The sequence below is a fragment of the Ambystoma mexicanum genome, chromosome 8 (assembly GCF_040938575.1).
Source record: "Ambystoma mexicanum isolate Mex_15411 chromosome 8, UKY_AmexF1_1, whole genome shotgun sequence".
NCBI lineage: Eukaryota > Metazoa > Chordata > Amphibia > Caudata > Ambystomatidae > Ambystoma > Ambystoma mexicanum.
In genome coordinates, this window is record NC_090929.1 from 1,307,069,929 (window position 1) to 1,307,096,612 (window position 26,684).

At 45.4% G+C, this 26,684-nt stretch overlaps 1 protein-coding gene across 3 annotated transcripts in view; it reads right to left on the bottom strand.

Moving 5' to 3' along the window:
- LRRC27 (leucine rich repeat containing 27) overlaps nucleotides 1-26,684 on the bottom strand; it is a 750,327-nt gene that overhangs the window by 339,979 nt on the left and 383,664 nt on the right. For 2 of the 3 annotated variants that reach the window (XM_069611415.1, XM_069611416.1), the window contains exons 7-8: nucleotides 14,580-14,708; nucleotides 7,303-7,417 (exon numbers count right to left, since the gene is read on the bottom strand). In XM_069611415.1, coding sequence (XP_069467516.1) covers nucleotides 7,303-7,417; nucleotides 14,580-14,708 — 244 coding nt within the window. The remainder of the gene's footprint in view (nucleotides 1-7,302; nucleotides 7,418-14,579; nucleotides 14,709-26,684) is intronic. The other variant, XM_069611417.1, reaches the window with a different exon arrangement.

The following is a 26,684-nucleotide window of genomic DNA, read 5'->3' on the forward strand; positions in this document are numbered from 1 at the left end:
GAGTCCGTTGTGACCGTTAATATCGGGGCTGGGTCCTGAAAACCTGCACCCAGCGACAGGTTGCTGAGAGACGACCACCACTCCAGGTCCGCTCTCATGGAAGCCGGAATCAATATCAACTTGGAGTCCAGATCCAAAGCCTGATGCCAAGAACTCTGAAGAGCCATCTGAGTCCACCTCATCTTGAGACGAGCGAGAGGTAGAGCCAAAACACATGAAGCCATGAGGCCCAGAAGCCTCTAGAACCACCAGGTTGACATGCTCTCTGACTGCGCAAACATCTGACAAGTGGCCAACAGATCCGCCATTCTGTCCCCGGTCAGGTAAACTCTGCAGTCGATCGTGTTCCTACGAAAACCCAGGAAAATCAAGTCCTGAGAGACCGCCATGGAAGATTTCCGCCAGTTCACTGACAGCCCGAGATGGAACAGGAGCTGGAGGAGAGACTGAAGATTGCACACGGCTTTCAACGGGCAAGGGCTGCGTAAGAGCCAGTTGTCCAAATACGGATACACATGGATACCCTGCAGACGAAGATAGGCCGCAATCACCGACATCATCTTCGTAAAGACACGCAGTGCCGAGCTGAGGCCAAAAGGAAGCACTCGAAACTGAAAGTGCTCCTCTCCCACAGAGAAACGGAGATATCTCCTGTGTGGATTCCAGATCAGAATATGCATGTAGGCATCCTGAAGGTCCACCACGCTGAGCCAATCGCCCATCTGAAAAGAGGACCGTATCTGGCCGGGCGTGATCTTGAATTTCTCTTGGGGTAGGAAAAGATTGAACTGGGAAAGGTCTAGGATGGTGCGCAGGCTAGCCTGGTTATGTTTGGGCATCGTAAACAGTCGGGAGTATAAGCCCTCCCCTCGCTCCCCTAGGGGAACGGGTTCCACAGCTCTGAGGTCCAGCAGTTTCTGAACCTCGGCTTTTAGGGAGGACGACCCCGACTGCTGGAAAGGAGGGTTGAAGGGTAGGGCAGGGGGTATGGGTAAGCGGAAACCAGCCTGAGTGACTGACAAGACCCACTAGTCCTCTGTGATTGTCTGCCACGCCTCCCAATGAGACACGATGCGTCCTCCCACCGGGTCTCGTGCGAGCGCGGAGAACCCTCATTTGACAGGTTTTTTGGTGGTGTTACCACCTGAACCCGAGGAGGAGGCTGAGGAGCGGGAGAAAAACCGAGTCCGTTGCTGCCTCTGGTGGGAATTTCCCGAAGGGGTATCCACTCTGCGGGATTTCCGATCTAGAAACCCCCTGAAACCAGAGGAGGGCCGGCTTTGCGACAACGGTCTCTGGGTCCTAAAAGGAGTTTTACCCAGGACAGCAAGGACTTGGCTGTCTGGGTGCTGTCCTTCGTTTTGGTGAGCTCTACATCCGTCGAGGAATGAAAAAGCTCCTTACTGTCAAACGGCAGGTCCAACACTTTGTCCTGCACCTCCTTTGAGAACTTGGTGGCGTGCAACCAAGCCTGCCAAGAGGTATCAACCCCAAGCATAAGGACCCGAGCTGAAGTGTCAACGTGATGAGCCGCGGCCTCCAGCAGATCCTGGGCCAAGACCCTGGCATCCGACAATCCCGCCTTAAAGTCGTCCAGCTTCTCGGCTGGAATGAGCTCCTTGAACTCCGCTAGACCTTTCCACATCTTCATATTTGCCCCCGCCAACACCAGTTCTGCATTGGCCCGCCGCAACTGCAGGGCCGAGTTAGCAAAAATGTTCCTCCCAACGGAGTCGAGAAGCTTGTCCTCTTTCCCCAGGACCCGAGTAGCCGTCGTAGAAGATGATGCTGCAGGCCTGGACTGTAAAGTGGCCGCAGCCACCACTGTGGAGGAGGGGGGCGAACAAGATGCTAGAGCCACCTCTTCTGAAGAATGCAGCCTGTAGTGCGTATCAATTTTCTTATTGACAAAAAGTCCAGAGTGTGGTTTCTCCCAGACTCTACGGACATCGGCCAAAACATCCTTCTGCAAGAACAAGCCGGTACGCTCTGAAGGAGACAAGGTGAATGCCCCCAAAAACACACCCTCCTGCGGAGCGGGTGCCTCGGCACTGGAACATCCACTATGCACATGTCCAGCACCCAGTCGTGAAAATCTCTAATAGAGCGAGGCTGGTCTTCGCTGTCCTGATCGCCATGAGCATCATCCCACAGATCAGGGTTCTGCTGAACCACGTCGGGCACCGCCTTGTCCATGGGGGACAACAGAGACAATGGAGGGAAGGGTAGAGGGAGGTACCGTAGGCAAAGGAGGTACCGGCGGAACCACCGGAGGCGCTGGTTGAGCCGGAGGTGCAGGCGGGCATATCTCCCTAAAAAGACCCTTGAAATACTCCCTCATCGGGTCGGTACACAGGAGTACCTGAAACTTGCCAAAAAAAGCGTCTTCGGGAGAAAGCTTTGGAGCTGCTGGAGAAGGCCTCTCATGAGGGAGATAATTCCAAGGACGCAGAGGGGAGGGTTGCCAAGCAGGCTCATCCCCAGAGGTGCCCTCATAAATCAAGGGTGCTGAACCCACAGGCAGCGAGATGTTGTGCGGAAGGGGCATCCGAGTGTTCCAGTCGTAAACTAGACAAAACGGGTGCGCACAAGGAACCTTATGTTTACCTACAGAACCACTCCCCACACCTGAGGCTGATGGCGTAGTTGTAGGGGAAGCGCCCAAAATGGCCATGTGGTTGTGGCAGAAATGGCTGCCATTTTGCCGACACCTGAGGGGAACTGCGACACGTGTGGATGTGAGGCAGGGGTCCCCCCCGGTGGATAAGGGGTCTTCATTTTAGCCTTTATACAAGGAACCTCGGCCGAACCGGTACTATGCGGCCTGGAATGTTTCTGCGACATACTAATAGCCAAACTAGCCTTCACAGGAAGGACCTCGGCACTACCGGTAAAGGAGGAACTTTGGTTCGAACACTCTCTCCTTGGCCCCTCAACAGTTCTGGTGTTGCCACAAGAGCGGGAACGGTGAGAAACACCTTTCACCAATAAGGCCTTCTGAGGCCTCTCAGAACTGTTGGTTTCCTTAGCCTCTGTACGAGGGACCTCAGACCCAAGTCCGGTAGCAGCCTTTCCACAGCGGGCCTCGAACATAAGTTCGGTATCGCCAAGCCCAGCCGAGCTCCGGTACCCCACGACTCAGTAGAAATAGGTCTACAAGCAGCCCCCACTGGAGGGGCCTCGGAGTGTACTCCGGTATCCACAGGCCCCTTACGGAGACCCTCGGAGAAAACTTTTGTACTCTTTAGGCCCAGAAGGCACCTCAGGGCAAGCCCCGGTGACAGAGCGGTCGATGCCCCTCCCGGACCGGGAAGACTCAGGAAGGCGTCTCCCGGCAGGGGTGCTCTAAAAAGTAAAGTACTTACCGGGTGTTTCTTCTTTTCATCGATGAAGGATCGAAAATGCGTAGGAGGAGTACGCTGGAACATCTCCTCCCACCGCTCTAACCGACATTGAAGTGCCCAGACCGAAAGGGAGTCACAATAGAAACAGGAGTCCCAACGGTGATTGGGACCCAAACACTCTAAACAAAGAGGATGGGGATCCGCCCTCGCAAAGCGTCGCTGACACGAGGAACAATTTGGAAAGTCTAGTTTAAACGACATAGACCGACTAGTACGCGATCGCTAGCGAGAGGAGGAAAAAAGAAGACATTTGTCCACAGATGCAAGTGCGTCCAGTCCCGAACGAGCAGAGAAAACGACTGATGGGCAATGCGCTTGGCGGAGCCGAGATGGGTGGGGTTACGGCTGCGTGCTGTACCCCGTGTAGAAAGAGAGGAAGGTCTAAAAAAAATGCAACATTTTTGATGCTTTTACAAAGTGCTCGGTCCCGTCCCACAGGACGGAGGAATGTCCCATAAGTATGGAGGAAAGGGGACGTGACATAGGAGTAAGAGTAAAGGACCTAGAACAAAACCTTTGGGTAAACCATAAGTAAGAGGCAGGTTGTAGAAAATAGGCTAGGGCTAGAAACTGAAAAAGTATGGCAGAAAGGTAGGAATGAAACCACTCCAGAACTGAACCCCGAAACCAAGATGATAAAGTGAAGAGAGAAGAATAGTGTGATCAAGATGTTGAATGCAGCAGAAGATCCAGAAGTATAAGAACAAAGTTTAGACTAGCGAGCAGTGATGAAAGAATTACAGACAGTGAAAAGGGAAGTCTCAGTGGAGTGGCGTGTTTGAAAACCATATTGGTGAGGGGGAAGAAGGGAATGAATATTAACATGAGGGGCCACCTGTGTGAAAACTATGTGTTCTAAGAGCTTAGAAAGAAAAGCTAAGTGAGATAGGACAGAGATTAGCCGGAAGAGAACAATTAAGGGAAGGTTTCTTCAGAATAGGTCAAATATAACACTGTTTAAAGGAAGTGGGAAAACAGCAGTAGAGTGACGAGTTAAAAAGAGCAATAAGTAACAGAATAGGAAGCGGATAGACAGATTAGATCAATGAGGAAGGGAGAAAATCGGAGGGAAGGAGCAGTTTGATAAACCCTAACAAGGAGAAAGGAGACATCCAAATCAGCAAGAGGAGAAAACGTAAACATTAAAGAAAACAGCAGACGAGAAGAAACAGAGAAAGGTAAAGAAGAGGTAGAGGAAGAAGACATAGAAGATCGAAGAGTAGAGCTTATTGTAGAAAAGTATTCAGCTAAATGAGATGCAGTAAGAGGAGAGAGTAGCCCGATCAGGCGCAGGATGTAAAAGACTATGGGCCTTGTTACGTGTTTGGAGGCAGCCATGGTGCAATAGCACCATGGCTGCCTCCAAACCCTTTTACGGATCTGGGTAGTCGGAATGGGGACCCGGGTCATTCCAACCTTGGAGGACCCCGTAGGTACCCATTCTGAAAACCATTCCCCATTCCCATTCGTGCCCCCATAGGGCTCAATGGGAATGGGGAAGGAGCTAATAACGGGCCCGCAAATAGAGGGCTCGTTATTAGCTCCCTGGTCCCTTAATGGGTCCCCATAAGGGCGGCTGGTAAAACCAGCTGGCCCTAGTGGGACCCGCTAATGGACCTCGGAATGCGGCAGTAGGGGGTTAACGGCACCGGCATCATTACCGGTGCCGTTAACCCTCTACCGCCGTACTCGTAATGAGGCCCTATGATTCAGAGTGCGATACAGATAGCAGGGCTGAGATGAGAGTTTAGCAGATTAGTAAAGTACTCTTTTTTTGGCAGCCAGCAGTAGTGCGTCATAGGTGGAGTGAGGAGAAGACTGAAAAGACAGGTCGGCATAACTTTGAGTTTTAAGTCATCTATGTGCGGCCATACATACTATATACGTCTAGACAGGCCAAGAGAAGAGTTCATCCATGGCTGGGGAGGTTTACAAGAAAAAGAAGCGAATCCCATTCCCATTTGCATGGAAGCCACAAAACACTACGAGCACGCATTGGCAAAGGCAACCGTTTTGGCATTTATGTGGGCATGAGTTATGCATTTGCCAGGCACTTACGTAATGGTACTACCTGGCCATAAAACTGGATCAGCTGGAAAAGTTTAATTTACCTGGGCATATAATAGCAGTGCCTGGCAAATACTACCTATACAAAATACAACATTGTTGCCTTTGTGTCAATGCTTGTTTTAAAAGGAGTTTGGTGTGAGGAAGATATATAAAATCAAGTGGCTCAAGGCACACTTGGATAAGAAATGTTTTTTTTACACCCGCATTTCATTTATAGCTGAAACAACTCCATTAATTCTCAGCAGACTGCTCAGAGATAAACACTGGCAGGACCAGCTTGGATGCTACTCCCTGAAAGAGCCGGCTTAAAGAGATCTCAGGAGGATGCCGTTTAGCCGGGTGGAGCAAGTAGTGGGTGGGTAGGGTCATAGGGATTAGCATGTCCCGCCACGCACGTCATCACCCTCCTAACTGTACTCCAATGCAATAGTTTTAGCTTACTGGTGGTGTTTAGCAACAACTAAACATTTTCTAATGGATTGATTGACACCAGAAGCAGCAAAATTGTAATTTCGGAGCAAGGTTGTGGGACGTAAAGGCTGCACTTTGCAGTGGGTATTGTACCCGATAGGTGGTGGCATTTTGATACAATCGTACACTGTATCTTGAAAAAGATGCACTGGTGTTTTCTGCGTTTTGGTCTGGAACACATTAAAAGCAAACAAAAGGGCACATCCAATGCAGAAGGTGGACCCGCAAATCACACTTAAACATACATAGAAGACTTATGTGGCATTCGATCGAGACAATAATCGGCAATCCCTAAGGAAACCTAAGGACTTTGAGCAGGTAGGGAATAAACAAGCAGATAAGGTGCTCACTGGCTTTTCTGAGAACAGGGTGAAACGTTGGGAGGATATTGGTGCATGACTGCTAAAATAACAGGCAAGTAGAGTGGTACATTTCATCACAGGCAGTGATTCTGGTATATTGAATATAAATGCGGTCATGTGCTTGTTTTTAATGATTTGCGTAGGGAGGACACTGGTGCTTTTGGAGATCAAAATAAAATATTGTGACTGGAGTGTGGGTCTGTAAAACAGACTCACAATAAAGAAGGATACCCAAACAGTTATGCCATTTTGCTTGGATCCTTATATTAATGTCCTATATCTGGCCAAATCGTCTTAGGTTATCCACATTATCATAAAGGTGGCAAGAATATGGGAAGAGTTGCCCAATCATTTAGCACCTTTGGGGTGCTCTATGGGGGATCAAAAGGGAACGCAGAATGCGGCAAGTGAGGTAATCTCTGACACAGACCCGGGGGCTTAACAGCTTTCAGTATAGACTGTCCCACATCCTTCTAAATGCGCTCTTACTATTCAAAACTAATTATGTTCATATTACTTTATCCTATTATGGTATCCCTTTGTTGTACAGCTCAGCATGGCTTCAAAGCTAGATTCACTTAATCTAAAACCCAATACATGTATAAATAGAGTACATAGGTGATCAAGCATTAAAGCAGAATGCTAGCAAAAAAAAGGAAGTTGTTAGTCGGAAAAACAGTGATCTTAAAATAAATATCGGAAGATTCATAGGCTCATGAAAAATACAAACTACACCCTTTCACATAGCACAGATAAAAGTAATAATTTAGCAGTCATAAGGACAAAAAAAAATGTAACGTCAACTCTTAAAAGCTATCAGATCTCTCGGTTCCAATTAATGGATTAGCAATATAAAATCATTTTGTGTGATGTCCCCCCTTTCCCCTCATTTGCACCTACTAAAGAAAGACAGTATACAACCAGTATGGTTAATTTAATAGCAGAGGAAAACAGTAACAAAAGGTCATCGTTGTACTTGGTTCTGTATCAAGTACCTGATCTCTAACGGCCGGTGGAAACCTGCAAGCATTATCCGACTTATCCTTTATCTCTTTCTTCTCTTGCATCTTCTTGGTTTGTTTTCTCCATTCATTAAGCAATTCTTGATCTCTACAAAAAATATTAATTGTTAGTATGCTCTATATTTTCTTTTGCTTTTTGAAACAGGTTTTGCTTTCACCCATTCGTAATGTAAATGTTTATAACTTCTCAAAGACGGCTCAGCAACATACTTTCTTTGTACAGTCCATATGTTATTCTATCTATAATTTAATGTTTCTGTGTTAGTTTGTAAAACAAAAGAGGTGATGGATGGAAGGTTTGGGATTAATTGTTACCTCTGACATTGCTTTAGCCAAGCCATTACAGAAGGGGAAAGACCATATGTAAATCAGGCTTGGTCCCACCCAAAAAAGGGGCCGTCCAACCCCAACTGCTAGGTCACATCCTTTCCGCAGAAGACCACAAGCATCCCCAGACATGTTTCGGCCTCATTGGGTGTCATCAGTGTGGAGTTGCTTGGGTCTCTAGGCCCAGGAGGCCTGGGACCCACGTCTGGGTATACCTGTCCCCCCATGAGAAGAGAGGAATAGGGCACTCATACACCAGGAGAAAAGAACAGAGGGTAATTGTAGTAGGGACAAGGGAAGCAACAGAAATTGGGCAGGCCTACTTGTCATGCTCGTACATATAACATAAGAATCTCTCCTATCCAAAAGGTTATTGAGTGGCTAAGAGTAGGAGTGACTCAACAGTAGAGTCCATAGGAGAAGTCTTCCTTTTTGGTCAAGCCTATAATTAAACAGTTTGATTCCTGGCCTGAAATGTACCCTCCACACAAAGCCTACTGTTAGGACAAGGTCAGACAAATTAAGTGCCAAACTAAATAAGACAAAGTAATTTCAATGGAAAATGTGTCAGAAGGGGATCTTTAAACCAATGAAGAGTCTATTGTATGTGGAGCACACGCTCCTGGTCAAACCCATAGTTTAAATATCAAGCTCCTCGACTTTCAACACCCAGGACAGTGTCATTCACATCACTCACAGTCTCAGGAACATCTACAGTGCACCCACAGGTCTTGATATTTGTTTAGGTTGTCGTCTTTGTCTTGTCAAAAGGATCCCAATGTTGTGTTATCTCCCGATTGGCTTCTCTTGCGCTATGGGTCCTTTACATGCTTTACTGCAGAAAGGCCTTTAGCTTACTCTCTTGACCATTGGGTGGTTCTTTGTGCGTTTCGGTAGATGTTCTTCCCCCAACCGAGTTACTTCTGGATTGGATTTTCTCCCCGATACATGGATTCTCGAAGGTTGCAAACTTTTAACTGGGGCTGGTGGTTTTGCAGTTGCTGCGAGTATCTTGGCTGGAGCCCCCACAGGCCAGCCCAGCGTCCTGCCATAGCCAGGTTCTCTAGACTAGCTTTTCTCTTCAACCCGACTTGTACTACAATGTGATTTATTTGGCAGAGATACCTCATATTATGTTACTCTCCAACTAGGTGGCCTGTTTGCTTGGCCAGTGTCAGCTATTACTCTTCTCCTCTGACTGCAATACAACTCTCTCAATAGAATGCTGTTCCAACACCATTAACAGCTGGAGGCTTCTATATCTTTTTATATAGGTTCTGAAAGAGTGTTCTGGTTGGTATGCCCTTTTCCCAATTAGCAGTTTTGTTCGTCATTGGATGACAAAAGACCTGTTTTACCATGTTGGGACCAGGCAGCAGTGGCAGACTAGGCTGTTGATACTATGTCCTGACTTCCCCGTTTACATGCAAGTTTGTTTTCTTGCTCAGAGTGTCAGCATGCTTGTTCCTTTTGTTGCTGTAAGATTTACTTTTGGTTCAAGTTCATGTTCATGTTGCAGCTTGTGCAGGGGATGTGTACCGATTCCTCAGATCCACTCCTCACATACTAGACTTAAAGTAGTTGTCCATTCACCCTTGTCCCCTATACATGTCAAACCTCTCTTTCAGCTGATATTCTTGGGAATACTTCCCCTCAGTAGAAATATGGTCCCCGAAACATAACTGTTGATTCTCTTCTCCTATTAGGCACATTTCTCAAATATGAACATCCAGTTTTCTTTCCTGACCTAGACACCTGCTGATCCCTTGAATCTTCTGAAGGACTGAGAAAACTCTGTGGATCCTCATATATAACCTTCAGGGATCACATCACAGAGCAGGTAGTGACGTCAAGCCAACTGAGGTCAATAGTCTCCCTTAAGATGACATGCACAGCTGACTTTGTGACACACTGTGCAGGTACTTTGTATGTTCAAACTTAATTTCAACTGGGAAACACCAATAAGCCCAAGGACTGGACAAAGTCTGTTGGTTGTAGCCACGGCCACCAGTCTGGCTTCAGAGCTGCCAGAGGCACAGAGACTGCACTCCTGAACAGCCGTGAAGACTTGCTCTCTAATCTTGATTCCAAACTCTCCTTCTGTTCTCATCCTTCTTGACCTTTCCTCTGCCTTTGATACAGTCAATCATACCACCCTTATAATTCGGCTGTGATACCCTTGGCATCACAGACCTGGCTTTGGTCTGGTTGACTGCCTTCCTCTCTGACCTACCTCATCAGGTTCAACTGGGCCCTTTTCTCTCCTCTATCTCCCTTATCTATCTGTGGTGTCCCTCAGAGCTCTATCCTCTCACCTTGGCTTTTCAACATCTGCTTTGCACCTTGAGCCCATTTCATCTCCGCCTTCTCTCCCAACTCCTGGTGTTACGCAGACGACACACAGCTCTCCTTCAAGCTTCTCTCCTCTGCCTCCTCCTCTTCCTCTCTCATTCGCAACTGTTTGTCTGCTATTCAGGCATGGTGCACTGCTAACGGTCTCTGCCTTAATGCTAGAAAGACTGAGATCCTTCTCATTGGAGACACGAGCTCCCTCATTCCCTCCTACACTCTGGCCACCCTCCAAAGGCTCCCGCCCTGCACCCTTCTGTGAGGCAAAAAACCTTGGTGTCATCTTCAACTTATTTCTCTCTACTTCTCTCCTCACATCACAGACCTTGCCAAGAACTTTTAGCTACACCTCCTCAGAGGCATTCTCCCTTTCTTTACCATTCCCCAAAAACTCAATGTAACCAGAGCTCTGGTCCTCTTGAGGCTGGACTACTGCAACAGCCTCTTCCTCAATCTACCTAACTCTTCCCTTGTGCCTCCTTCACCTAATCCAGAATAGGACTCCAAGTCTTAGCCTTGGCCTCAAACCCAGGGACTGCATCTTTTCAGCCCTAAAATCTCTCCACTGGCTCTCAGTTGTGGCGAGAATCAAGTTCAAGACCCTCTGCATCATCTACAAGACTTTCTGGGGCCTGGTACCCTGCTACATTCAACTCTCTCCCTAAATACCTCACAGATAGAGCACTTTGGACTTCTAGCTCCAACTCTCTGCAGATCAGACGTTTTTCCAAGCAGAGAGTGGGGGCAGATCTCTCTCTTCCGCAGGTGCCTCCCTCTGGAATGGCCTCCCTGCCACTCGCAGACTTGAGCCAGATATTCTTAAGTTCCAGAAGATTCTCAAGACCCTCCTTTTCTCTTCCTCCTTCCCTCTCCCTCGTTAATGACCCTCTCTGCCTCTCGACTGGCTGCCTCTCCGGGCTCCCTCTCCCTGCACTTGCCTAGCTGGGCTGCATTCTTTGAGCCCTTTCAGTCCTGTTCCTCGCACTTAGCACATGGACCTTTTTCCCGTGCACCCTCTGCATTCCCCTGGCTCTGTCCAACTTGCCTTACCTGGTACTCTCTTAAACCACAAGTCCTTCCGCCTTGACCGTCACTCCCCCTTCCACTCTCCCATAAACTTCTTGTTACTGCATTGGCACAATCCGAATGTCACAAGGCCTAGTAGGACCGTTTTGTTTTTTCATCCCTATTCCCCCAAACCCCTTTGCCTTGTTGCGCCTTGCAACACACTGTGTATAGGTGCACTATAAATACCCAATAAATAATTAAAATAAATAGAAGGAACTGAAAATGTATTAAGGTAATTGCTTTTCACTTATGGATTATAAACTTGCTATCAGCATTTTGTAAAACAGGCCATACCTTACACACAATAGTGAAAAACGTGGTACTTTTTCAGACAGTAAGATTCTATTTGCCCTTTATTTAAAACTTCACAGCATTTTTGTTAATTATGAGGCAGATATAGAACGCACTATGTTTTTGAAACTAAGTACACAGTATTAATGACGAAATGGATACCCCTTGATTTCCAACTTCTCATGGCCTGATGCCATGTCCTTTTGCTACAATGACAGATCCAAAATGCGCAATGCAGAGCAGTAATACCATGTACCATTGGTAACCCAAACTAAATGCACACATTCTATCCCTAGGGGGAAAGCACAGAGGTTCAGGAGCTGCACTCATCACTTGGCTCAAAATCTAACCATACAGCTCTTTTATAGCTTTTATATAACTTTTATGCACATGAATTGACAGCTGTCTGTCAGGGTTCTACTCACCTGGTTCAAAGCACCACTGCAGGGGGATGCTTAGAGAGTGCATTACCATCAGAATTACCATTTTACAATCCGCAAAATGTCCATTCTCTCAGTTATCTGCTTTTCAGCTGTACAATTGGACCAAACACATTCGATGTTCCATTCTGGGTTTTGGGTTAAACCAGCAGATGCATTCTCGTAGATGTATGCTGTCCAAGAGGCAAAGGGCTGCAAGTGGGATGTGAATTATATTCATGTGCAGCAGGCTACCAAAGGCTAGAGTGAGAGTGATTGTGCACATAGCCCTCAGGCTGCAATCGGCTCTAACCAGCGTGGTGGTGGACTGAAGAGCACAGTAGCAGTTGTCAATCGACTTCATGTACTGGGTGTTCCTGCATTGTGCTCCCGTGACCAGTTTGTGCAATTTCCTTTTGCCCCCTTTTTTCCTATTGACTTTTGATCATCATGGCTGTTTGGTGCATTGCTTTGATTCCTGTTTGCTGTTACAGCTTACAGTTTTTGAACGTCTTTGAAATCTTGTTTTTGCTTTAAAATCTTGCTTGTTTTGGCTTCTTTGTGCAGCATCCTGAAACCTGTTTGCTGCTGCAACCAGGGACGTCATTTCACCAACATGCCTGGGGTAGCGGAAGTGACATCACATGCCCCTTGACCACTTATGACATCACAGCAATTGATGTTATTTGACCCAACCCGAAGTGACATCACAGGGAGCAATGGAACATGACCTTTTCCACCTCTTGACAAAACAGTAAGGGGCATCACATATAGCATTGTACACAAGGAAAAATATGGTTACAATATCAATATCATGTGATCTATATTTCATAAAGGAATGGATCACCATATGTACCATTAATATCTGTGTTTATCGGCCCATTTGTTATGTTAATTATATTACCAAATGACTGTAAATTCAAGCAGACATCCAAGGCTAAATAATAATTATGTGTTGTTATAAAGCACTTACGCTTAAGCGCTTTATATTGAACAAATATGCATACAATATCACCCAAAGGTTTTCATTTATCAACCTCAGAAGGATGAAAGTCTGAGTTGAGGTGTTTACAAATCAGAGACTCACCCCACAAAGTGTGCGTGAAATAAACCTTTAATGAGTCTAGCAATTATTGTATAGAATTCTAGAAAGACAAATCATTTGTTATTCCTATTCTTTCTTATTTAGGGTCACTGCTGAAAGTGTTAGACTTGTGCAACGCCCTGTTTTAAAAAAAAAAAATCTTTTTTAAAGAGGTCAGAACAAGAAAGCCAGCCACTGCAGAAACAAGAGCCACATGGCGCTGGCCCCAGCTCGGCCACGAGTTTACATTACCCCCTCCTCCCCAAAAAAACAAAAAAACATTTTTTTTCTTTTTTAGGGGTTGCAAGGAAGACCACAGGGGTAGCAAGCGAGACCTCAGGGGTCACAGTTGCGATCCAGGCGAACCCCAAATGACATCCCTGGCTGCAACCTACCAATTTCGACATCTGTGAAGATCCAGGAATGAGATGTGGACAGAGAGGACTCCTGGTTTTGGTTATAGACTTATTAAAATGAAAAGGGGTTAGAAAATGCCTCACTGTCCCTAATCTAGGAGGTATTTCCCTACCGCAAGCAAAACTAAGTGTCTGTCCAGTGTCAAGATGTCCAAAGTAAATGTATTTTCTGTGTCTAAAATCATATCCTCATCCTCACACTCTAAAACTAACTCTAAGGTGCAAAGGGAATTGCCTCTGCTTCTTGAAGTGCACAAATGTTCAAATCCAACATAAAAGTTCAAACTCCAACACAAAAGTTGCAAAATGGTCAATTGCTCAGAGCTCCAGGTAATTACTCTTCCCCAAGGGTACATTCCACATTCAAGATAACTCAAAATCTTGAGGACATGGTTCTTCCTTGGCATTCTGTTAACTCTACTCCAATGTGGGTGCGTCTCTCAGACTCACAGGACACCCGTGATGCTCCCCTGCCAGGCTTTCTTCCTCATTCAAATGCAATAAAAAATCCCAAAGGGCATGGGTCTTTCTTGTGATTCTCTTTTATAGTTCCTTCAAGCAAGTGTGGCACTAGTGGGACCAGAACTTGTGGATTAGTAACTATTCAATTACTGGCAGCTCAACCACCCGAATCCCATATTCTTTACAAGAAAAGGAGGAAATGCATAAATTCCAAAGGAGAGTAAGAAATACTAAATATACAACAACATCCCTGTGACAGGTTGTAGCGCATAAATAAAATAACCGTATTGTTTGTCAGAAATAGTAACAGCTTTTCAATACACTCAATCTGTTATGCAAAACCTAGCTTGTCATCTCATTGCCTTTAGCCCCATGCTATGTATCCTTTTTGTACAAGAAAGCGGGGCTTGTGGAGCTAGAGGGGAGATCTGAGATGGCTGCAAAATATCTCTTTCCTCACAACAGGAACACTCTTTTCATTGGCCCTATGGGAAGTATCTAGCTGAACATTAAAGCAGTCTAACAAAATCAAAATTACACAAATAAAGCATCTATGGAAATGTATCTAATACTCATTGAACATATGGTTCATTAAACAGGAGGACTCAAAAAACATATGACAGTGAAAGTTGTGCAAATGGAACCACTTACACTCTGTTCTAAAGCATTTTAGACGCCAGTAATATTAAAAAAATATGAGTGGGCTTCTCAAATAAAGTATAGACCCATTAAAGTAATATCTCTCTTATAAAATGATGTGCGACTTGCAAAAGGTGAAATGATTGGATGAAAAAGGGCTTTGCACAACCAAAATGAATTAAAATGAGCTTACACCTTTTCCTTTGTTCAAAAACGGACTGTTTCTCTTTCAGTTCCTTAAGCGCAGCTTGTTTGCGCTCTTCATGCCTTTTATTTTGAATCTGTACATCATACATTGATGGATCATTCAGAGTAGTCTTCTTTCTGTGAAAATATAGGAGTCATACACATTGCAGTACATCATTTTCAAATTAAGTTTTTGAAGTTCTACAGCGACAGATCAAAGATAACATCCTAACAAATAAGAACATGGACAGAAAAAGAACAAGACAAAAAAAATACTGGTTTAATTAGTAGCTAACTAGATAAGTGATGTCTCAGCCTGCAACACCCATCTCTTTATCACCAATGAGAGCAATAGTGGTGAGAAAACTGGTAAGCTTCAAGACATGACAGGTTCTCCACTGACTACTAGCTTTTCGATTTGACAGGCTCTCCCCGAGGGAGTAGGATCACTTGGCTAACTTTACCAAGCTTGGTAGGATAGAGCAATCAGCTTTGGAATCTATGGTGATGGTCATCCCCAAGTCTGATAGAGACCAGATATTCTCAATAATTACAGGTTCATTTCACTTAGTCATGGTGCAATTCTTCTCTAGGTCTTAATCACATTTAGATTGTTCTCTCATATCTTCTGAAAGCATACCAAAAGGAGTTTAAACAAGGGTTGTTGTAATGAAAGGACTTTTGTTCTGCAATAGTATAGTGTAGAGCAGTTCTTTCTAAAGCTTATGCTCAACTAAGCACTACTACTACTAGTGCAGCAGTGATCCAGTCTAAAAGGTGAAAGAAAAACACCCAAATGGATTGCACACCTCCTTCTGCTCTCCTCTTAAAGTAGCCCGGGTCGACAGAGGTTACACTTTCCTGGGATGTGTGAACCAGTTCGGTAGCATCAATACAAAAATAGCAAAGCAAAGCAGTAAAATTATTCGGAAGATAAGTCTCCATGCGGGTTCAACACTGAGCAAAGGAATTTTACCCAATCGTTGACACACAATATGGCTTACGGGGAGGGGTAGGTATGAGCAAACAAGCTGAAACATATTCTTTTTATCCAGCAAGGTATTGGTGCGCAAAGGAAGCCCAATCTATTTGGCATTCATGGACATATGGTCTACCTTTGACTCTGTTGATAGGGGCCAGTTGTGGTTGCTACTGATGAAGGAGTAAGTTGCTTACCTGTAACTCCTTTTCTCCAGAATTTGATCATTCATAGATTCACATGCTTTCAATAGAATACATAGCATTTTACCACAAACATATGGTGGTGTAAAGGATAAAGGCCTACATTACTGGAACAGGCACTGTAGGACCACTCTTTCGACTCTGGTCTCTGCTGTGTCTTGTCCCTCTAGGCAGTAGTGCCTAGTAAACATATGGGGCACTGGCCAGGTAGTAACTCAGCAAATGTACGTCAGCGGGACTCCAACATCCCTGTCAATCTACTAGAGTGGGCGTGCACTGGTGCCTTCAATGGTCTTTTAGCTTCATCATGGGATCTTGATATACGCTAATGTGATCCACCTGTCTATGTTTTGCTTTGATATGGCTTTTCCCCTGTTGGAAGGAGCAAAAGCTACAAACAGTTGTGTGGTATCCCTGAAGGAATTTCTCCTATCCAGATAGAATTGTATTGCCTTTCAACGTCTAGTGAGTGCAATGCCATCTCTGGCGGCGAAGCTGCCTTTTGTAAAAAAGTGGGCAGTATAATTGTGGAATTTACATGGAAATGTGTGGGCACCTTTGGCTTGAAGTGCAGATTTGTTTAAAGCATCATTTTGTCCTTTCAAAAACCAGAGGTACAGATCATTGACTGATAGGGCCTAGAGCTCCAATATTCTCAGGAATGAGGTCATAGCCACCAAGAAAGCCACCTTCCAAGAGACATATTTTATATGCGTTATTGCTAGATGTTTGAACTGTGATTTCCAACACTGTATTGAGACTCCACTCCAGGTGGGATTTTTTTCCACTGGTGTGAAAGTCTGGAAAATGCCTTTCATGAAGTGCTTGATGACGGTCACTAAACAGCGGAGGGGCATTCCTCCTCCTATTGTATCTAGATATAGCTGCAAAGTGCGCGCGGATGGAGACGCGCGACAGTCCCCCTCATGCTAGGCTTAGGAGGTATGGCAGAAAGCAGTGAGGCTCTACCTCGAGATGGCACAGTTGTTGTTGAGCGCACCACTTTCAAAACTGGGTCCACTTGTGTCTGTAGGACCTGTTGGTAGATACTGATCTAGCTGCCTGTAGGATGTTTCTGCATTCGTCTGGCACTTCTAAATGTCTGACATCTGTGAAGTCAGGAGCCAGGCCATGAGATTAAGTAACCCTGGGTCGTGGTGAAGTATTTGCACCCTTGTTCTGTGAATGTATGTTAGGAGTGGCCCAAGTGGAATTGGGTGCTCTTCTGACATGCGCAATAGGTCAGAGTATCACGGTTGGCGTGACCATGATGGAGCAATGAGGATGCATCCTCATCATTTGGACAATACTGTGGATCACGTAAACGCGCAAGCAAACAGGCCCTTCCATGACAATGCAAAGGAGTTCCCCAACAGACTAGTCTTCTGAATGCTGCTGGTGAAGGATGTGCACTTCGTGTTTTGTAGCATTGCAAATAGATCCATCTTTGGTTTGCCCCATCATTTGAACAATTTTACGAGCTGTCGATCACATAGCTCCAACTCGTGCCTGTATCCACTTGCTATGCTGAGGCCATCTGCAATTGTGTGTTGCACGCCTGGCAGGTGAAATGCTTGTAGGTAGATGTTTCTGGTTGCCCAGTGCCACAGTTGCTGTGCCTCTTTTGACAGCATGCTGGACGGGGTACTCTCTTGTTCCCTTATAGAATACATGGTAGTTGTGTTCTCCGTTAGTTTTCTCACCGTTGTTCCCCATAGGATGGGCAGGAATTAATGAAGTGCCCAAAACACTGCTTTTAAAGTTAATATGTAGGCTTGCTTATTCCCTTGTCCATTGTATTTTGAAACAAGCTGGTTGACATGGCCTCCCCATTCCCATCCTGAAAGGGATGCACCCATAACAATGCTCATTTGATGTGGTGTTTCCTCTAATGTGTGAGAAACCCAAGGGTATTCTCACTCCTAGACCCCTTGAATCCTCTGCGCAGGTGGTCCGGGAAAGGCCATTGATATTGATCCTGACCCTGAGGGCGGAGAAGTGAGGATCACCTGGGTGGAGGGTCCTTGGGACTGGGGTGCCGTTGAGCGAGACATGGTATCCCCCTTTCCATACCAATGACCAACCCAACTCTTCTCCAACCCTCAATGGCTATTGTAAGCCATTTCCCCACCATTGACACTTGACAGTACTGGGACGAAGAAGAGGCAACTAAGGCAATGAAGACTGTGCTCCTTTACCACTCTAGCACTGTGACAAGGAAGATGCCTGCTAAGAGCAGTGAAGGTCAGGCATGTCCTCTTAATGGTGGTCAGGCAAGGCTGATTGATCATTCACACCTGCAGCCTGTTAAAGGGCTGTAGGTATATAAATGGAGCCCAAACCAGTGGCAGAAAGAGACGTTAGGAGAGACAGCAGGAGAAGGATCAGGTGGCCGGTGTATGCAGCGGAGAACCCTTTGGCGTGGTGTGGGAGCTGGACTTCCTGGAGCATACTGGGACCTGTGAAAGGAGCTGTGCTGGAAGGCTGCCCATTCCCTTTCTACTCAACATACCCATTCCTCTGTGGGGGCGGACCACCCCAGGAATGTCTGAGGGGCAGGATCTGGAGCCCCAACACTAAAGTAAGAAGGCTGTGTGATCCACACTGCAGCACACATTTTCAAAGTGACCAGTGAGTTTCTGGGGCTTGAGCAACCCAGTGCACATGTGTGTGAACTTGAGCATTTCCTGACCTGAACACTTTGAATCGGAGTGGTTGAGTGGGGCAAGAAACACGTTTTGGATGGTCTCCCAACATCGTATTATACAATGAAATTGAAACTAGATTTGCCAATTATCAATGAAAGAGGAATACTTTGTTTCGGAGTGGCCGTGTGTGGTTAGAACACGTTATCGAAAGTCTCCGAACATTCAACCAGTCAATTAAAGTGAAAAACAATTATATTTGTCAATTATCAAACAAAGGGGAATATCATGTACCAGAGTGATCGCATGTGGCAAGACACACAATTTCAAAGGTCTCCAAGCAGTGAACCATTTAATTAAAGGGAGACGAACAACTCTTGAACCATAAATGGAAGGAAAATGAACAAGAGATATAAATATTGAATGCCGAACTAAAGTAAAACTTTGTAATCATTACAAAGTTAACACCTTTGGAACACAACAAGGGGGAAAGACACTTTAAAAACCATTATATATTGAACTACTGAAGGAATATCACAAGCCAACCATTATATTAAACCAACCACAGTATGCTGAAATCTAATGTGACAAAGATTATACAAACAAGAGACACTGAAGCCTGATTAGCAGTGGAATTTTCAACTTGTATGCAAGCTGTAAATTATCTGACCGAATATAAAAATCAACATTGAGACAAAGATATTTTGTGCTTCGTTTTGAACTGTTATACTTGGAACTTGGGGAAGGAACTGTGAGAACCCCAAGAGTATTCTCACTCCTACTCCCCTTGGATCCAGGTAAAGGCCATCACTTTTGGATCCAGACCTTGGGGGTGGACAAGCGAGGGAGGATCACCTGGGTGGAGGGTCCTTGGGCATTGAGAGTGGGGTGCCTTTAGGTAAGACATGGTATCCCCGTTATCCTGAAGACAACTAACTTAACCCTCCTCTGACCTTTATGGGCTATTGTAGGTCCTCTTTTCCCCCCTTTGGGACAGCTAACAGTACTGAGACGAGGAAGAGACAGCTGAAAGTAAACAACACCATTCACTTTCACCAATTGGGTACTGGGACGAAAAAGATGCATGCAAGGTATGAAGGTCAGGTATTTCCTCCTAATCAGAGTCAGGCATACTGGAATACACCTGCAGCCCATTGAAGAACCACTGGTGTATAAAAGGCAAGACCATGAAGTAGTGAGAGAGAGACCTGGGGAACTTGGACAGAGATCAACCTAACACCCAGGAAATCAAAAGGCTGCTGTGGTGTGACCCACGGATGAGACAGGATTCCGGCTGACATCTCCAGATCAAGGGAACCCTCCATAGGCAGAAGGAAGTCTATCATGTGAAGTGGGAGCAAAAGGAGCTGCAGAGAGGATGCTGTGTCTGGCCTCGCAGAGGTATTGAAGCTGCCTACGGCAGCCAAGTTCTTGTCCCCAGGTGCGCGGGCTCGAGGAATCCAAACAGCAGCCAGTGGCATGGAGGAAAGCGGAAAGGACCGTTGGAGGAAGACGCCAACAACCAGTGAGTGCTGGTGAAGTTTCCCAGAAACCGGGGCTGCAAAGGTGGGAAACAACACAGAGAGAAAATACTTCAGTAGCCAATGGAAATATGAAGTTATATAAATGAACAAAAAGCAAGCGGCATGAAAAGCAGCAACTCTGCTAATATTGAATAATTAACTGAATGCAACAGCAACTTTGCTCACATTGAATAATGAATTGAATAAAAGCAACTCTGCTAATATTAAATAGCAAACTGAATTGAAATAAACCTGCTAATGTTGAATCATGCACTTAAAGAAAGTAAGAAATTAAATTGGAAAAAAGGCTCCAATTACAGAGTTAAAGCCAAGTCTGAGAAACTGTTTGTTTTTGGAGCTACCTTTGAGAAACTATTTGTTTATCAACTACCAAAGGAGAACTAAAAGGTTCCTGGTTGCAAGACCTCTTATGGGTGGATTGTTTGGTCCGACCATTGCACCAAGGCCAGAGAGCCACTATATGCTGACAAAGGAGAACTAAATGTTCCGGGTTGCGTGACCTGTAATGGATGGATCATGTGGTCCTACAACTGCGCCAAGGCCAAAGATGCCTATATGTTGACAAGGAAACGTACTATTGTGCCAAAAGGAAAACTACTTCTGATCCCTGTAAGGCTTGTATAAGGGATCCCTGAGCTGTAAAGAATGGTTGGAACTTAGCTTAAAGACCAAGTTTCAAGATACTTCCTTTTGCGGCATCTTTGATATTTGAACTTGGGGAAGGGAACCCTGAGACTTGCTGCCATGAAACTGTATTGTATGGAACTATATTACCTTAAATCCAAGCAAAGGTAGCTTGAACATTGTGATGAACCTGTTAATTTTGGAGGAGAAGCTGAAAAATGAGCTTCAGCTGGAAATAGCTCAGAACTTTACTTTTGGAACACTGTTTAGTTTATGGTTAACATCCCTACACATTGTTTCTTATGTGAGGGCAAGCATAGGTTTTGGATACAGACTTAAGTTGAACTTACTGACAGACTATCCTTAGTTTCATTAGGTGGGGAAATCCCACCTTAGCATAGGGCAAGTTAGACCTTACAACATTCGGATATTTAAGTTAATGAAGGTATTTTTGTTACATTGAATGGGTTGTCTGTGTCTCCATCCATGATGCCTACCTCACAGACCCCCGAGTTCTCACCCGGAATATTTAATCTCAAGGTTGCTTGAACTGTGTCACTTGGAAATTGGGAAAGGACACCCAAGTCCTTACTTGGGAGCCGGGGGCGGGGGGAGAAACCCTGAGACCTGAATAGGACTATTGCATCCCAACTCTAACAAAGGGAGTTTTGAGACTTTTCTTTTTGGAACTGTTTTATACTTGGGGGGAGAGGAGGCTGATGGTAAATTGCATGCTGGAAGAAGGCTCAGGGCTCTATGTTAAACACTGGCGTTTTCTTTTTGGTTGCTGACATCCCTACACATTGTATAGTTCTCGTTGTGAGGGCAACAATAGGGTTTGGACACAGACAGATTCCCAAGTCGAACTCTTTGACTCAGACTTTCCTTATTTGTATTTAGGTAGGGAAATCCCATCTTAGCATAGGACAAGTTAGGCCTTTTTCCATACTGACATTTAAGTTAATAAAACTGATTGTTTTGAATCTGGAATCTGTTGTCTGTGTCCTTCTTCATGATGCCTTCACAAATGGCAAGCCCTTTGTTATGTTGTGAGGTACTGCTGCGTCAAATGTGGCTCCACTCACCAGCCAGCAGTCCAAGCAGGGGTATATGTGGTGATGCTACCTTCACAGGTGTACCCCTTCTGGTGCCAGAGATTTTGTGAAGGTTCTGGGGGTGGACCCGAGGCCAAATTGGTAGCTACGTTCTGTGCACCTTGTGCACTGGGATGTGAAAATGTGTACATCCCATAAATCTAACAACGCTAGGAAGTAATTTGTTTGCACTGCCTTTATTGAGTCTGTTTCCATGACTAATTTGAAATGTTCCCCCTTGATGAACTTGTTGAGCGCTCTTAGGTCGAGAATTGGTCTCCACTAGCCGTTAGGTTTTTTCACCACAAAGTAACATGAGTAAAGCCGTGCGTCTTGACTTTGTTTTTGCACTTTTTGTATAGTCCTCTTGACGAGCGTCTTTTGAGCCTCAGCTTGGAGGATTCTTAAATGGGGTTGCACCTAGTATTTTGTAGCCATATTTGGCAGTTTTGGGGAAAATTTGAGGGCATGCTCATGATGGATCATGTTGAGATATCATGTGTCCTTCGTAACGTGGTTCCACTCCTCCTGGTGATGTTGGAGGTTTCCTCTGACCCGTTTTCATGCTATCCCCTTTGTTTCTTGCATGGCATGCATGTTGCTTAGGTTGCCTTCCTCTTTGGGCCGATGAAGATGCCCTGCGTTTTGTAGTTTCTGTAGTCTTTAGACTTGCATTATTGGTAGTTCTTACTGTACATCTGTGAGTAGTAAGAGCTACGCTGGTAGGACCTGCCCCCTCTTGTGGAGTCCGCTGAATGATCCGGTGAACCCTAAAAAGGGACAAAAACGTTTTTCTTGCCTGTAGGAATGCTAACAACCTTACTGTATCAGTATCCATTTTTATTGCCTTCAATGCCTTGACAATTTTGGGTCCAGATAACTGGTCTCCCTCAAACGACATGTCCAGAACCCTGTTTTGCACTTCTGGATGGAAGTCAGTTCAGTGTCATTGGAGGACCGCTCTATTAGTTACTTGTTTAAAACATGTCTCTGAATTGTCTGCTGCTATATTTATATTGTGGTTTGAGGCTTCCTCTCCTTCATGAAGGACAGGCAATGCTTCTGTGAAGAGTCTGAGGGCATCCTGACTTCTTTCCCTAATATATCCTCCTCCTAGGTGGTCAGGGAAAGGCCATCGCTATCGGATCCGGCCCATGGGAGTGGATATGGGAGGGAGGGTCACCTAGGAGGAGGAGACTTGGGGAGTGGGTTGAGACACCCTGGGTGATATATGGTATCCCCCATGTCCCTTTTCTAATGGGTCCAATATACCCCACAGGCCTTTGTATATTATTACTAGTCCCTTCACTATCTTTCCAGTAAATCATCTCCCAGTAAACACCAGTCAGGTACTGGGATGAGGAAGAGAAACCAGAGCCATACATCCTCTCTTTATTGACTCTTACACACACAGACATCACTTTGGTACTGGGACGAGGAAGAGGCATCAAACACCGAAGAAAGACTGTTTGACAAGGAGTGATCTAGTCTTTCTAGGTACCGGGAACTTTGAAGACTTCTTCCTCTTTGGAACATGGCGGACCACGGGACGAGATTCGGACACCCGGAGAAGCTGCAGCAGTAGAGGAGTGGGAGACAGAGAAAAGCCAGGTCGAGACATGCAAGCAAGCCGGGTGAAGCAGATCTGGCATTGTGGAATGTTGCAGAGACACCGGGAGCATAGGAAATTCACCCGGGCATTCGCAGCTGCAGACCAGCGAGGACAGTGTTCACCGGTGCTCCATGGAAGGCAGTACGGTGAAGCGAGTCTGTGGAAAGGTGGCACGAAGCAGTGAGAACCCAAGGAGGTTTTCCAGCGCCCGACCAGAGCAGACCGACACGCAACTTTAAACCCGTGAGTCTGTCCAGAAGGCAAGCGGACCCCGGGGCGTGTTAAATGCACAAAGGAAGCTAAGAAAACGTGAATACATTAAAGGTCACAGAAAAGGGGACCGAGAACTGTTAAAGAGGCAAATATAAAGAAGCCATAAGCATTGTCTAGAGCTAAATGAACATTGTCAAGAAAGCATTGCCAGAATTCAAGCAGATATTATGAAGTATTACTGAAAGAAATAATGAATGCTTGTGACATGAAAATCTATATGCAAGAGTAAATACAATGAAACCTGGCAAAGGGTGCCAGACGCTTTGGTCAAGATAATTGAAACAGTGAATATGTTTCCTGGCAGGAGAGTCGACTGGGAAGCTTATGATGGTCTTTGCAAGTAAAAGCTCCTAAACAAGTGAATGGTGGCAAAACAAGCAGTGATAAAGCATCAAGAGAATGTGAAATGAGAAAAAGTCAAGCATCACTGCGAAGTTGAAACTGTGGCAAGGTGCCTATGAAGCAGATGTAACTAAGGTGCATCGGTTGTATGACCTGTAATGGGTGGACTGTGTGGTCCGACAACTGCACCTAGACTGAGTAAACCCACCTAGGGAAAATCCATTTAATTCACCCACAAGCTTGTGATTGAATAAAGGAAAACTGGTGTGAACTGAAATAAAAGAACTGAACTTTATGAAATTGATGAAATGTGACCAAGGCAGAAGAGCTGGGAAGTATCCGAAGGAATTGTGTTGTTTTGGAAAGTTGAGACTTGAGACTTGAAAGCTTGGGGAAGGTAACCCCTCTTTTTGTAACGTGAACTATTTTGAACCTTGGGGACAGGAAACCCCCCTTTTCCAACCAAAGCTGGAGGAAGCAGTGAACTTTCATTTGAACACTTCTTGTTTTGAGGCCAACATCCCTACACATATACAATTAGATGTGAGGGCAAGTATAGGTTTTGGACACAGATAGACATTTGCTTTGGACTTCCCGACACATACTATCAGTTTTATTTATTTAGGTAGGGAAATCCCACCTTAGCATAGGGTAAGTTAGGCCTTTTTTCAACCGCCTTTTTGAGTTTATAAAAGTTTATAGCCCAAACTTTATTCAGTTGTCTGTGTCTACTTCATGAAGCCTTCACACTTCCTTCCTTTTTTCTTCTGGCAAGCGCTCCAGGATGGGTGCCATCCTGTGTCACATTTCCTGGTCTTATCTAGCCATAATTGCTAGAGCATTGGCTTCCTTTATTGTTGTTGCTCCAATAGCAATGCCTTTTTTGCCAAAAGCATCTGTTTTGCGCCCTTTGTTATCCGGTGGAACTGATCATTTGGATGCTTGTGTGTGAGCTTTCCTCCCTGCTGCTTCTAAGACTACTGAATGTGGTGAAGGCTCTGCCAGAAGGCATTTTCGCCTGGAGTCCAGTGCTCTAAAATATATCTATAGCCTGCCTTTTGATGCCAGTTCTGAAAAGCGTTTTTTCATGATGAGAAGGCCCTCTTCCCACATGTTGTCTAATATCGGGATGGAGATTATTCATTTCCTGCGTTAGTTCATCAGGTCAAATAAGATGCTGTCCTTTTTATCTGTAGTGGGCGCAAGACTAAACTCTTAACATGCTTTAGGGATCATTGTATAGAACACTCCCACCTAGTCAGGCGGTGAATGTTGGCCGGTTCCACTGGCACAAAGTCCTTGTGGATGTCATCAGTCTCCCAGTCATCGTCTCTGAAATATCTGGATGTTGTGGAGTCTGTGTTCTTTGTGTCTTAATCTGTGTGCAATAATTTGCCTTCTTTCTGGTCCTCCTGTGTGGGTGCTATTGGGTGCCCCTTTTGGCACTCTGTGGATTTTGACTGTTTTGGGGACCTGTGCATCAGTCCTGGTGACCTTGATCTTGGTGGAGGGGGTCTTAACCTCGTGACTTTGACAGTTGCTGTACTGCTTAGGCAGTGGGTTCACCTCCCTCTGCGCTGTAGGTGATGGTACGTGCAGGGTTGGCAGACGCTTGTCTAGATGCCACCAGGATTTGCAATGATGTTAGCACCTGCTTATCTAGCAGCATTTGTGGTTTTAGACTCAGGCCTGGAATAGGAATTGGAATGGATCTTGGCACAGGCATCCGAGGGCCATGTGGTGGTAGGACTGACCGTGGCTGCGGCGGTTGTATTGCCACTTTCTTCTTTAACTTTCTTCTTTAACAGTTACTGCCCTTGTTGCTGCAGTATGATGGATTCTTCTGAATCTGAAAATCTTGGGGAGTAACCTTGCTCATAATATGAGTCGATGAGGTTCTCTAGTATTTGATCAGGCATTACCTCAGAAATTGGTGACTGAGCTGGCGAGATTAGTTGTGGAGAGTGTAGCTTCTTTTCATGTGGCACCTCACCCTTACCCTGTGACTGACAGGCCTTGTCCGTTGAACCTTTGGTTTTGTCGACAGATCGACTGTCAGCTGCCTTTTTTCGCTGGCTTTGTTGATGGGGGCTATTCTCATAGATGGCTTCTCACTCATCAGCGACATACTTTTTTGTTTGTCTGTGGTAAGTGACTGTCGACTAATGGTGGTGAGAAATGACCGCTGTTATTGGCATTTTGAAAAATATCGTTGACAACTTCTCCAGATAGGTGATGTATTGGCTTTTTTGATGACAGTGCCTTAATTATATCCCTCGTCAACAAGCCCATAAATAGTCTCGTCATCTTTACCCCTTGGGTAATGGTTGACGGACTAACCATTAGTGGGCCGTGGCCGGTTGGCCTTCCTTCTGTGGATGAGGTTGCCGACAGTGTTGTCGCCTCAATTTCATATGTTGTCATCAACAGGTCTCTCGTCGTCGAGTTGTGGCCATTCAAATCCAGGGGCTTCCCCTTAGATGACCTGTGTGTCTTTGTTGAGAGAACCTTAGACATGGTCGAGATTGGAGTCATCATATATCTCTGACTTATCTGGTCTCCTCTGACCTAGACCTCTTTTGAGGCTGGGAGGTAATCCTTTCAGATGGTTTTCCTGCTGCCACACTCTTTGAGGACTCTGCCTCAGAGGGCGGGGGAATTTGCCCTCATTTAGCCAGCACATCAACCTCCTTTGCCTATCCCTAAGCCGTTTAGTGCTGAATCTTTGGCATATCTCACAATCTTTAGTGGTGTGATTGGGAGACGGACAATACATACATTCTTTATGCCTGCCCCCC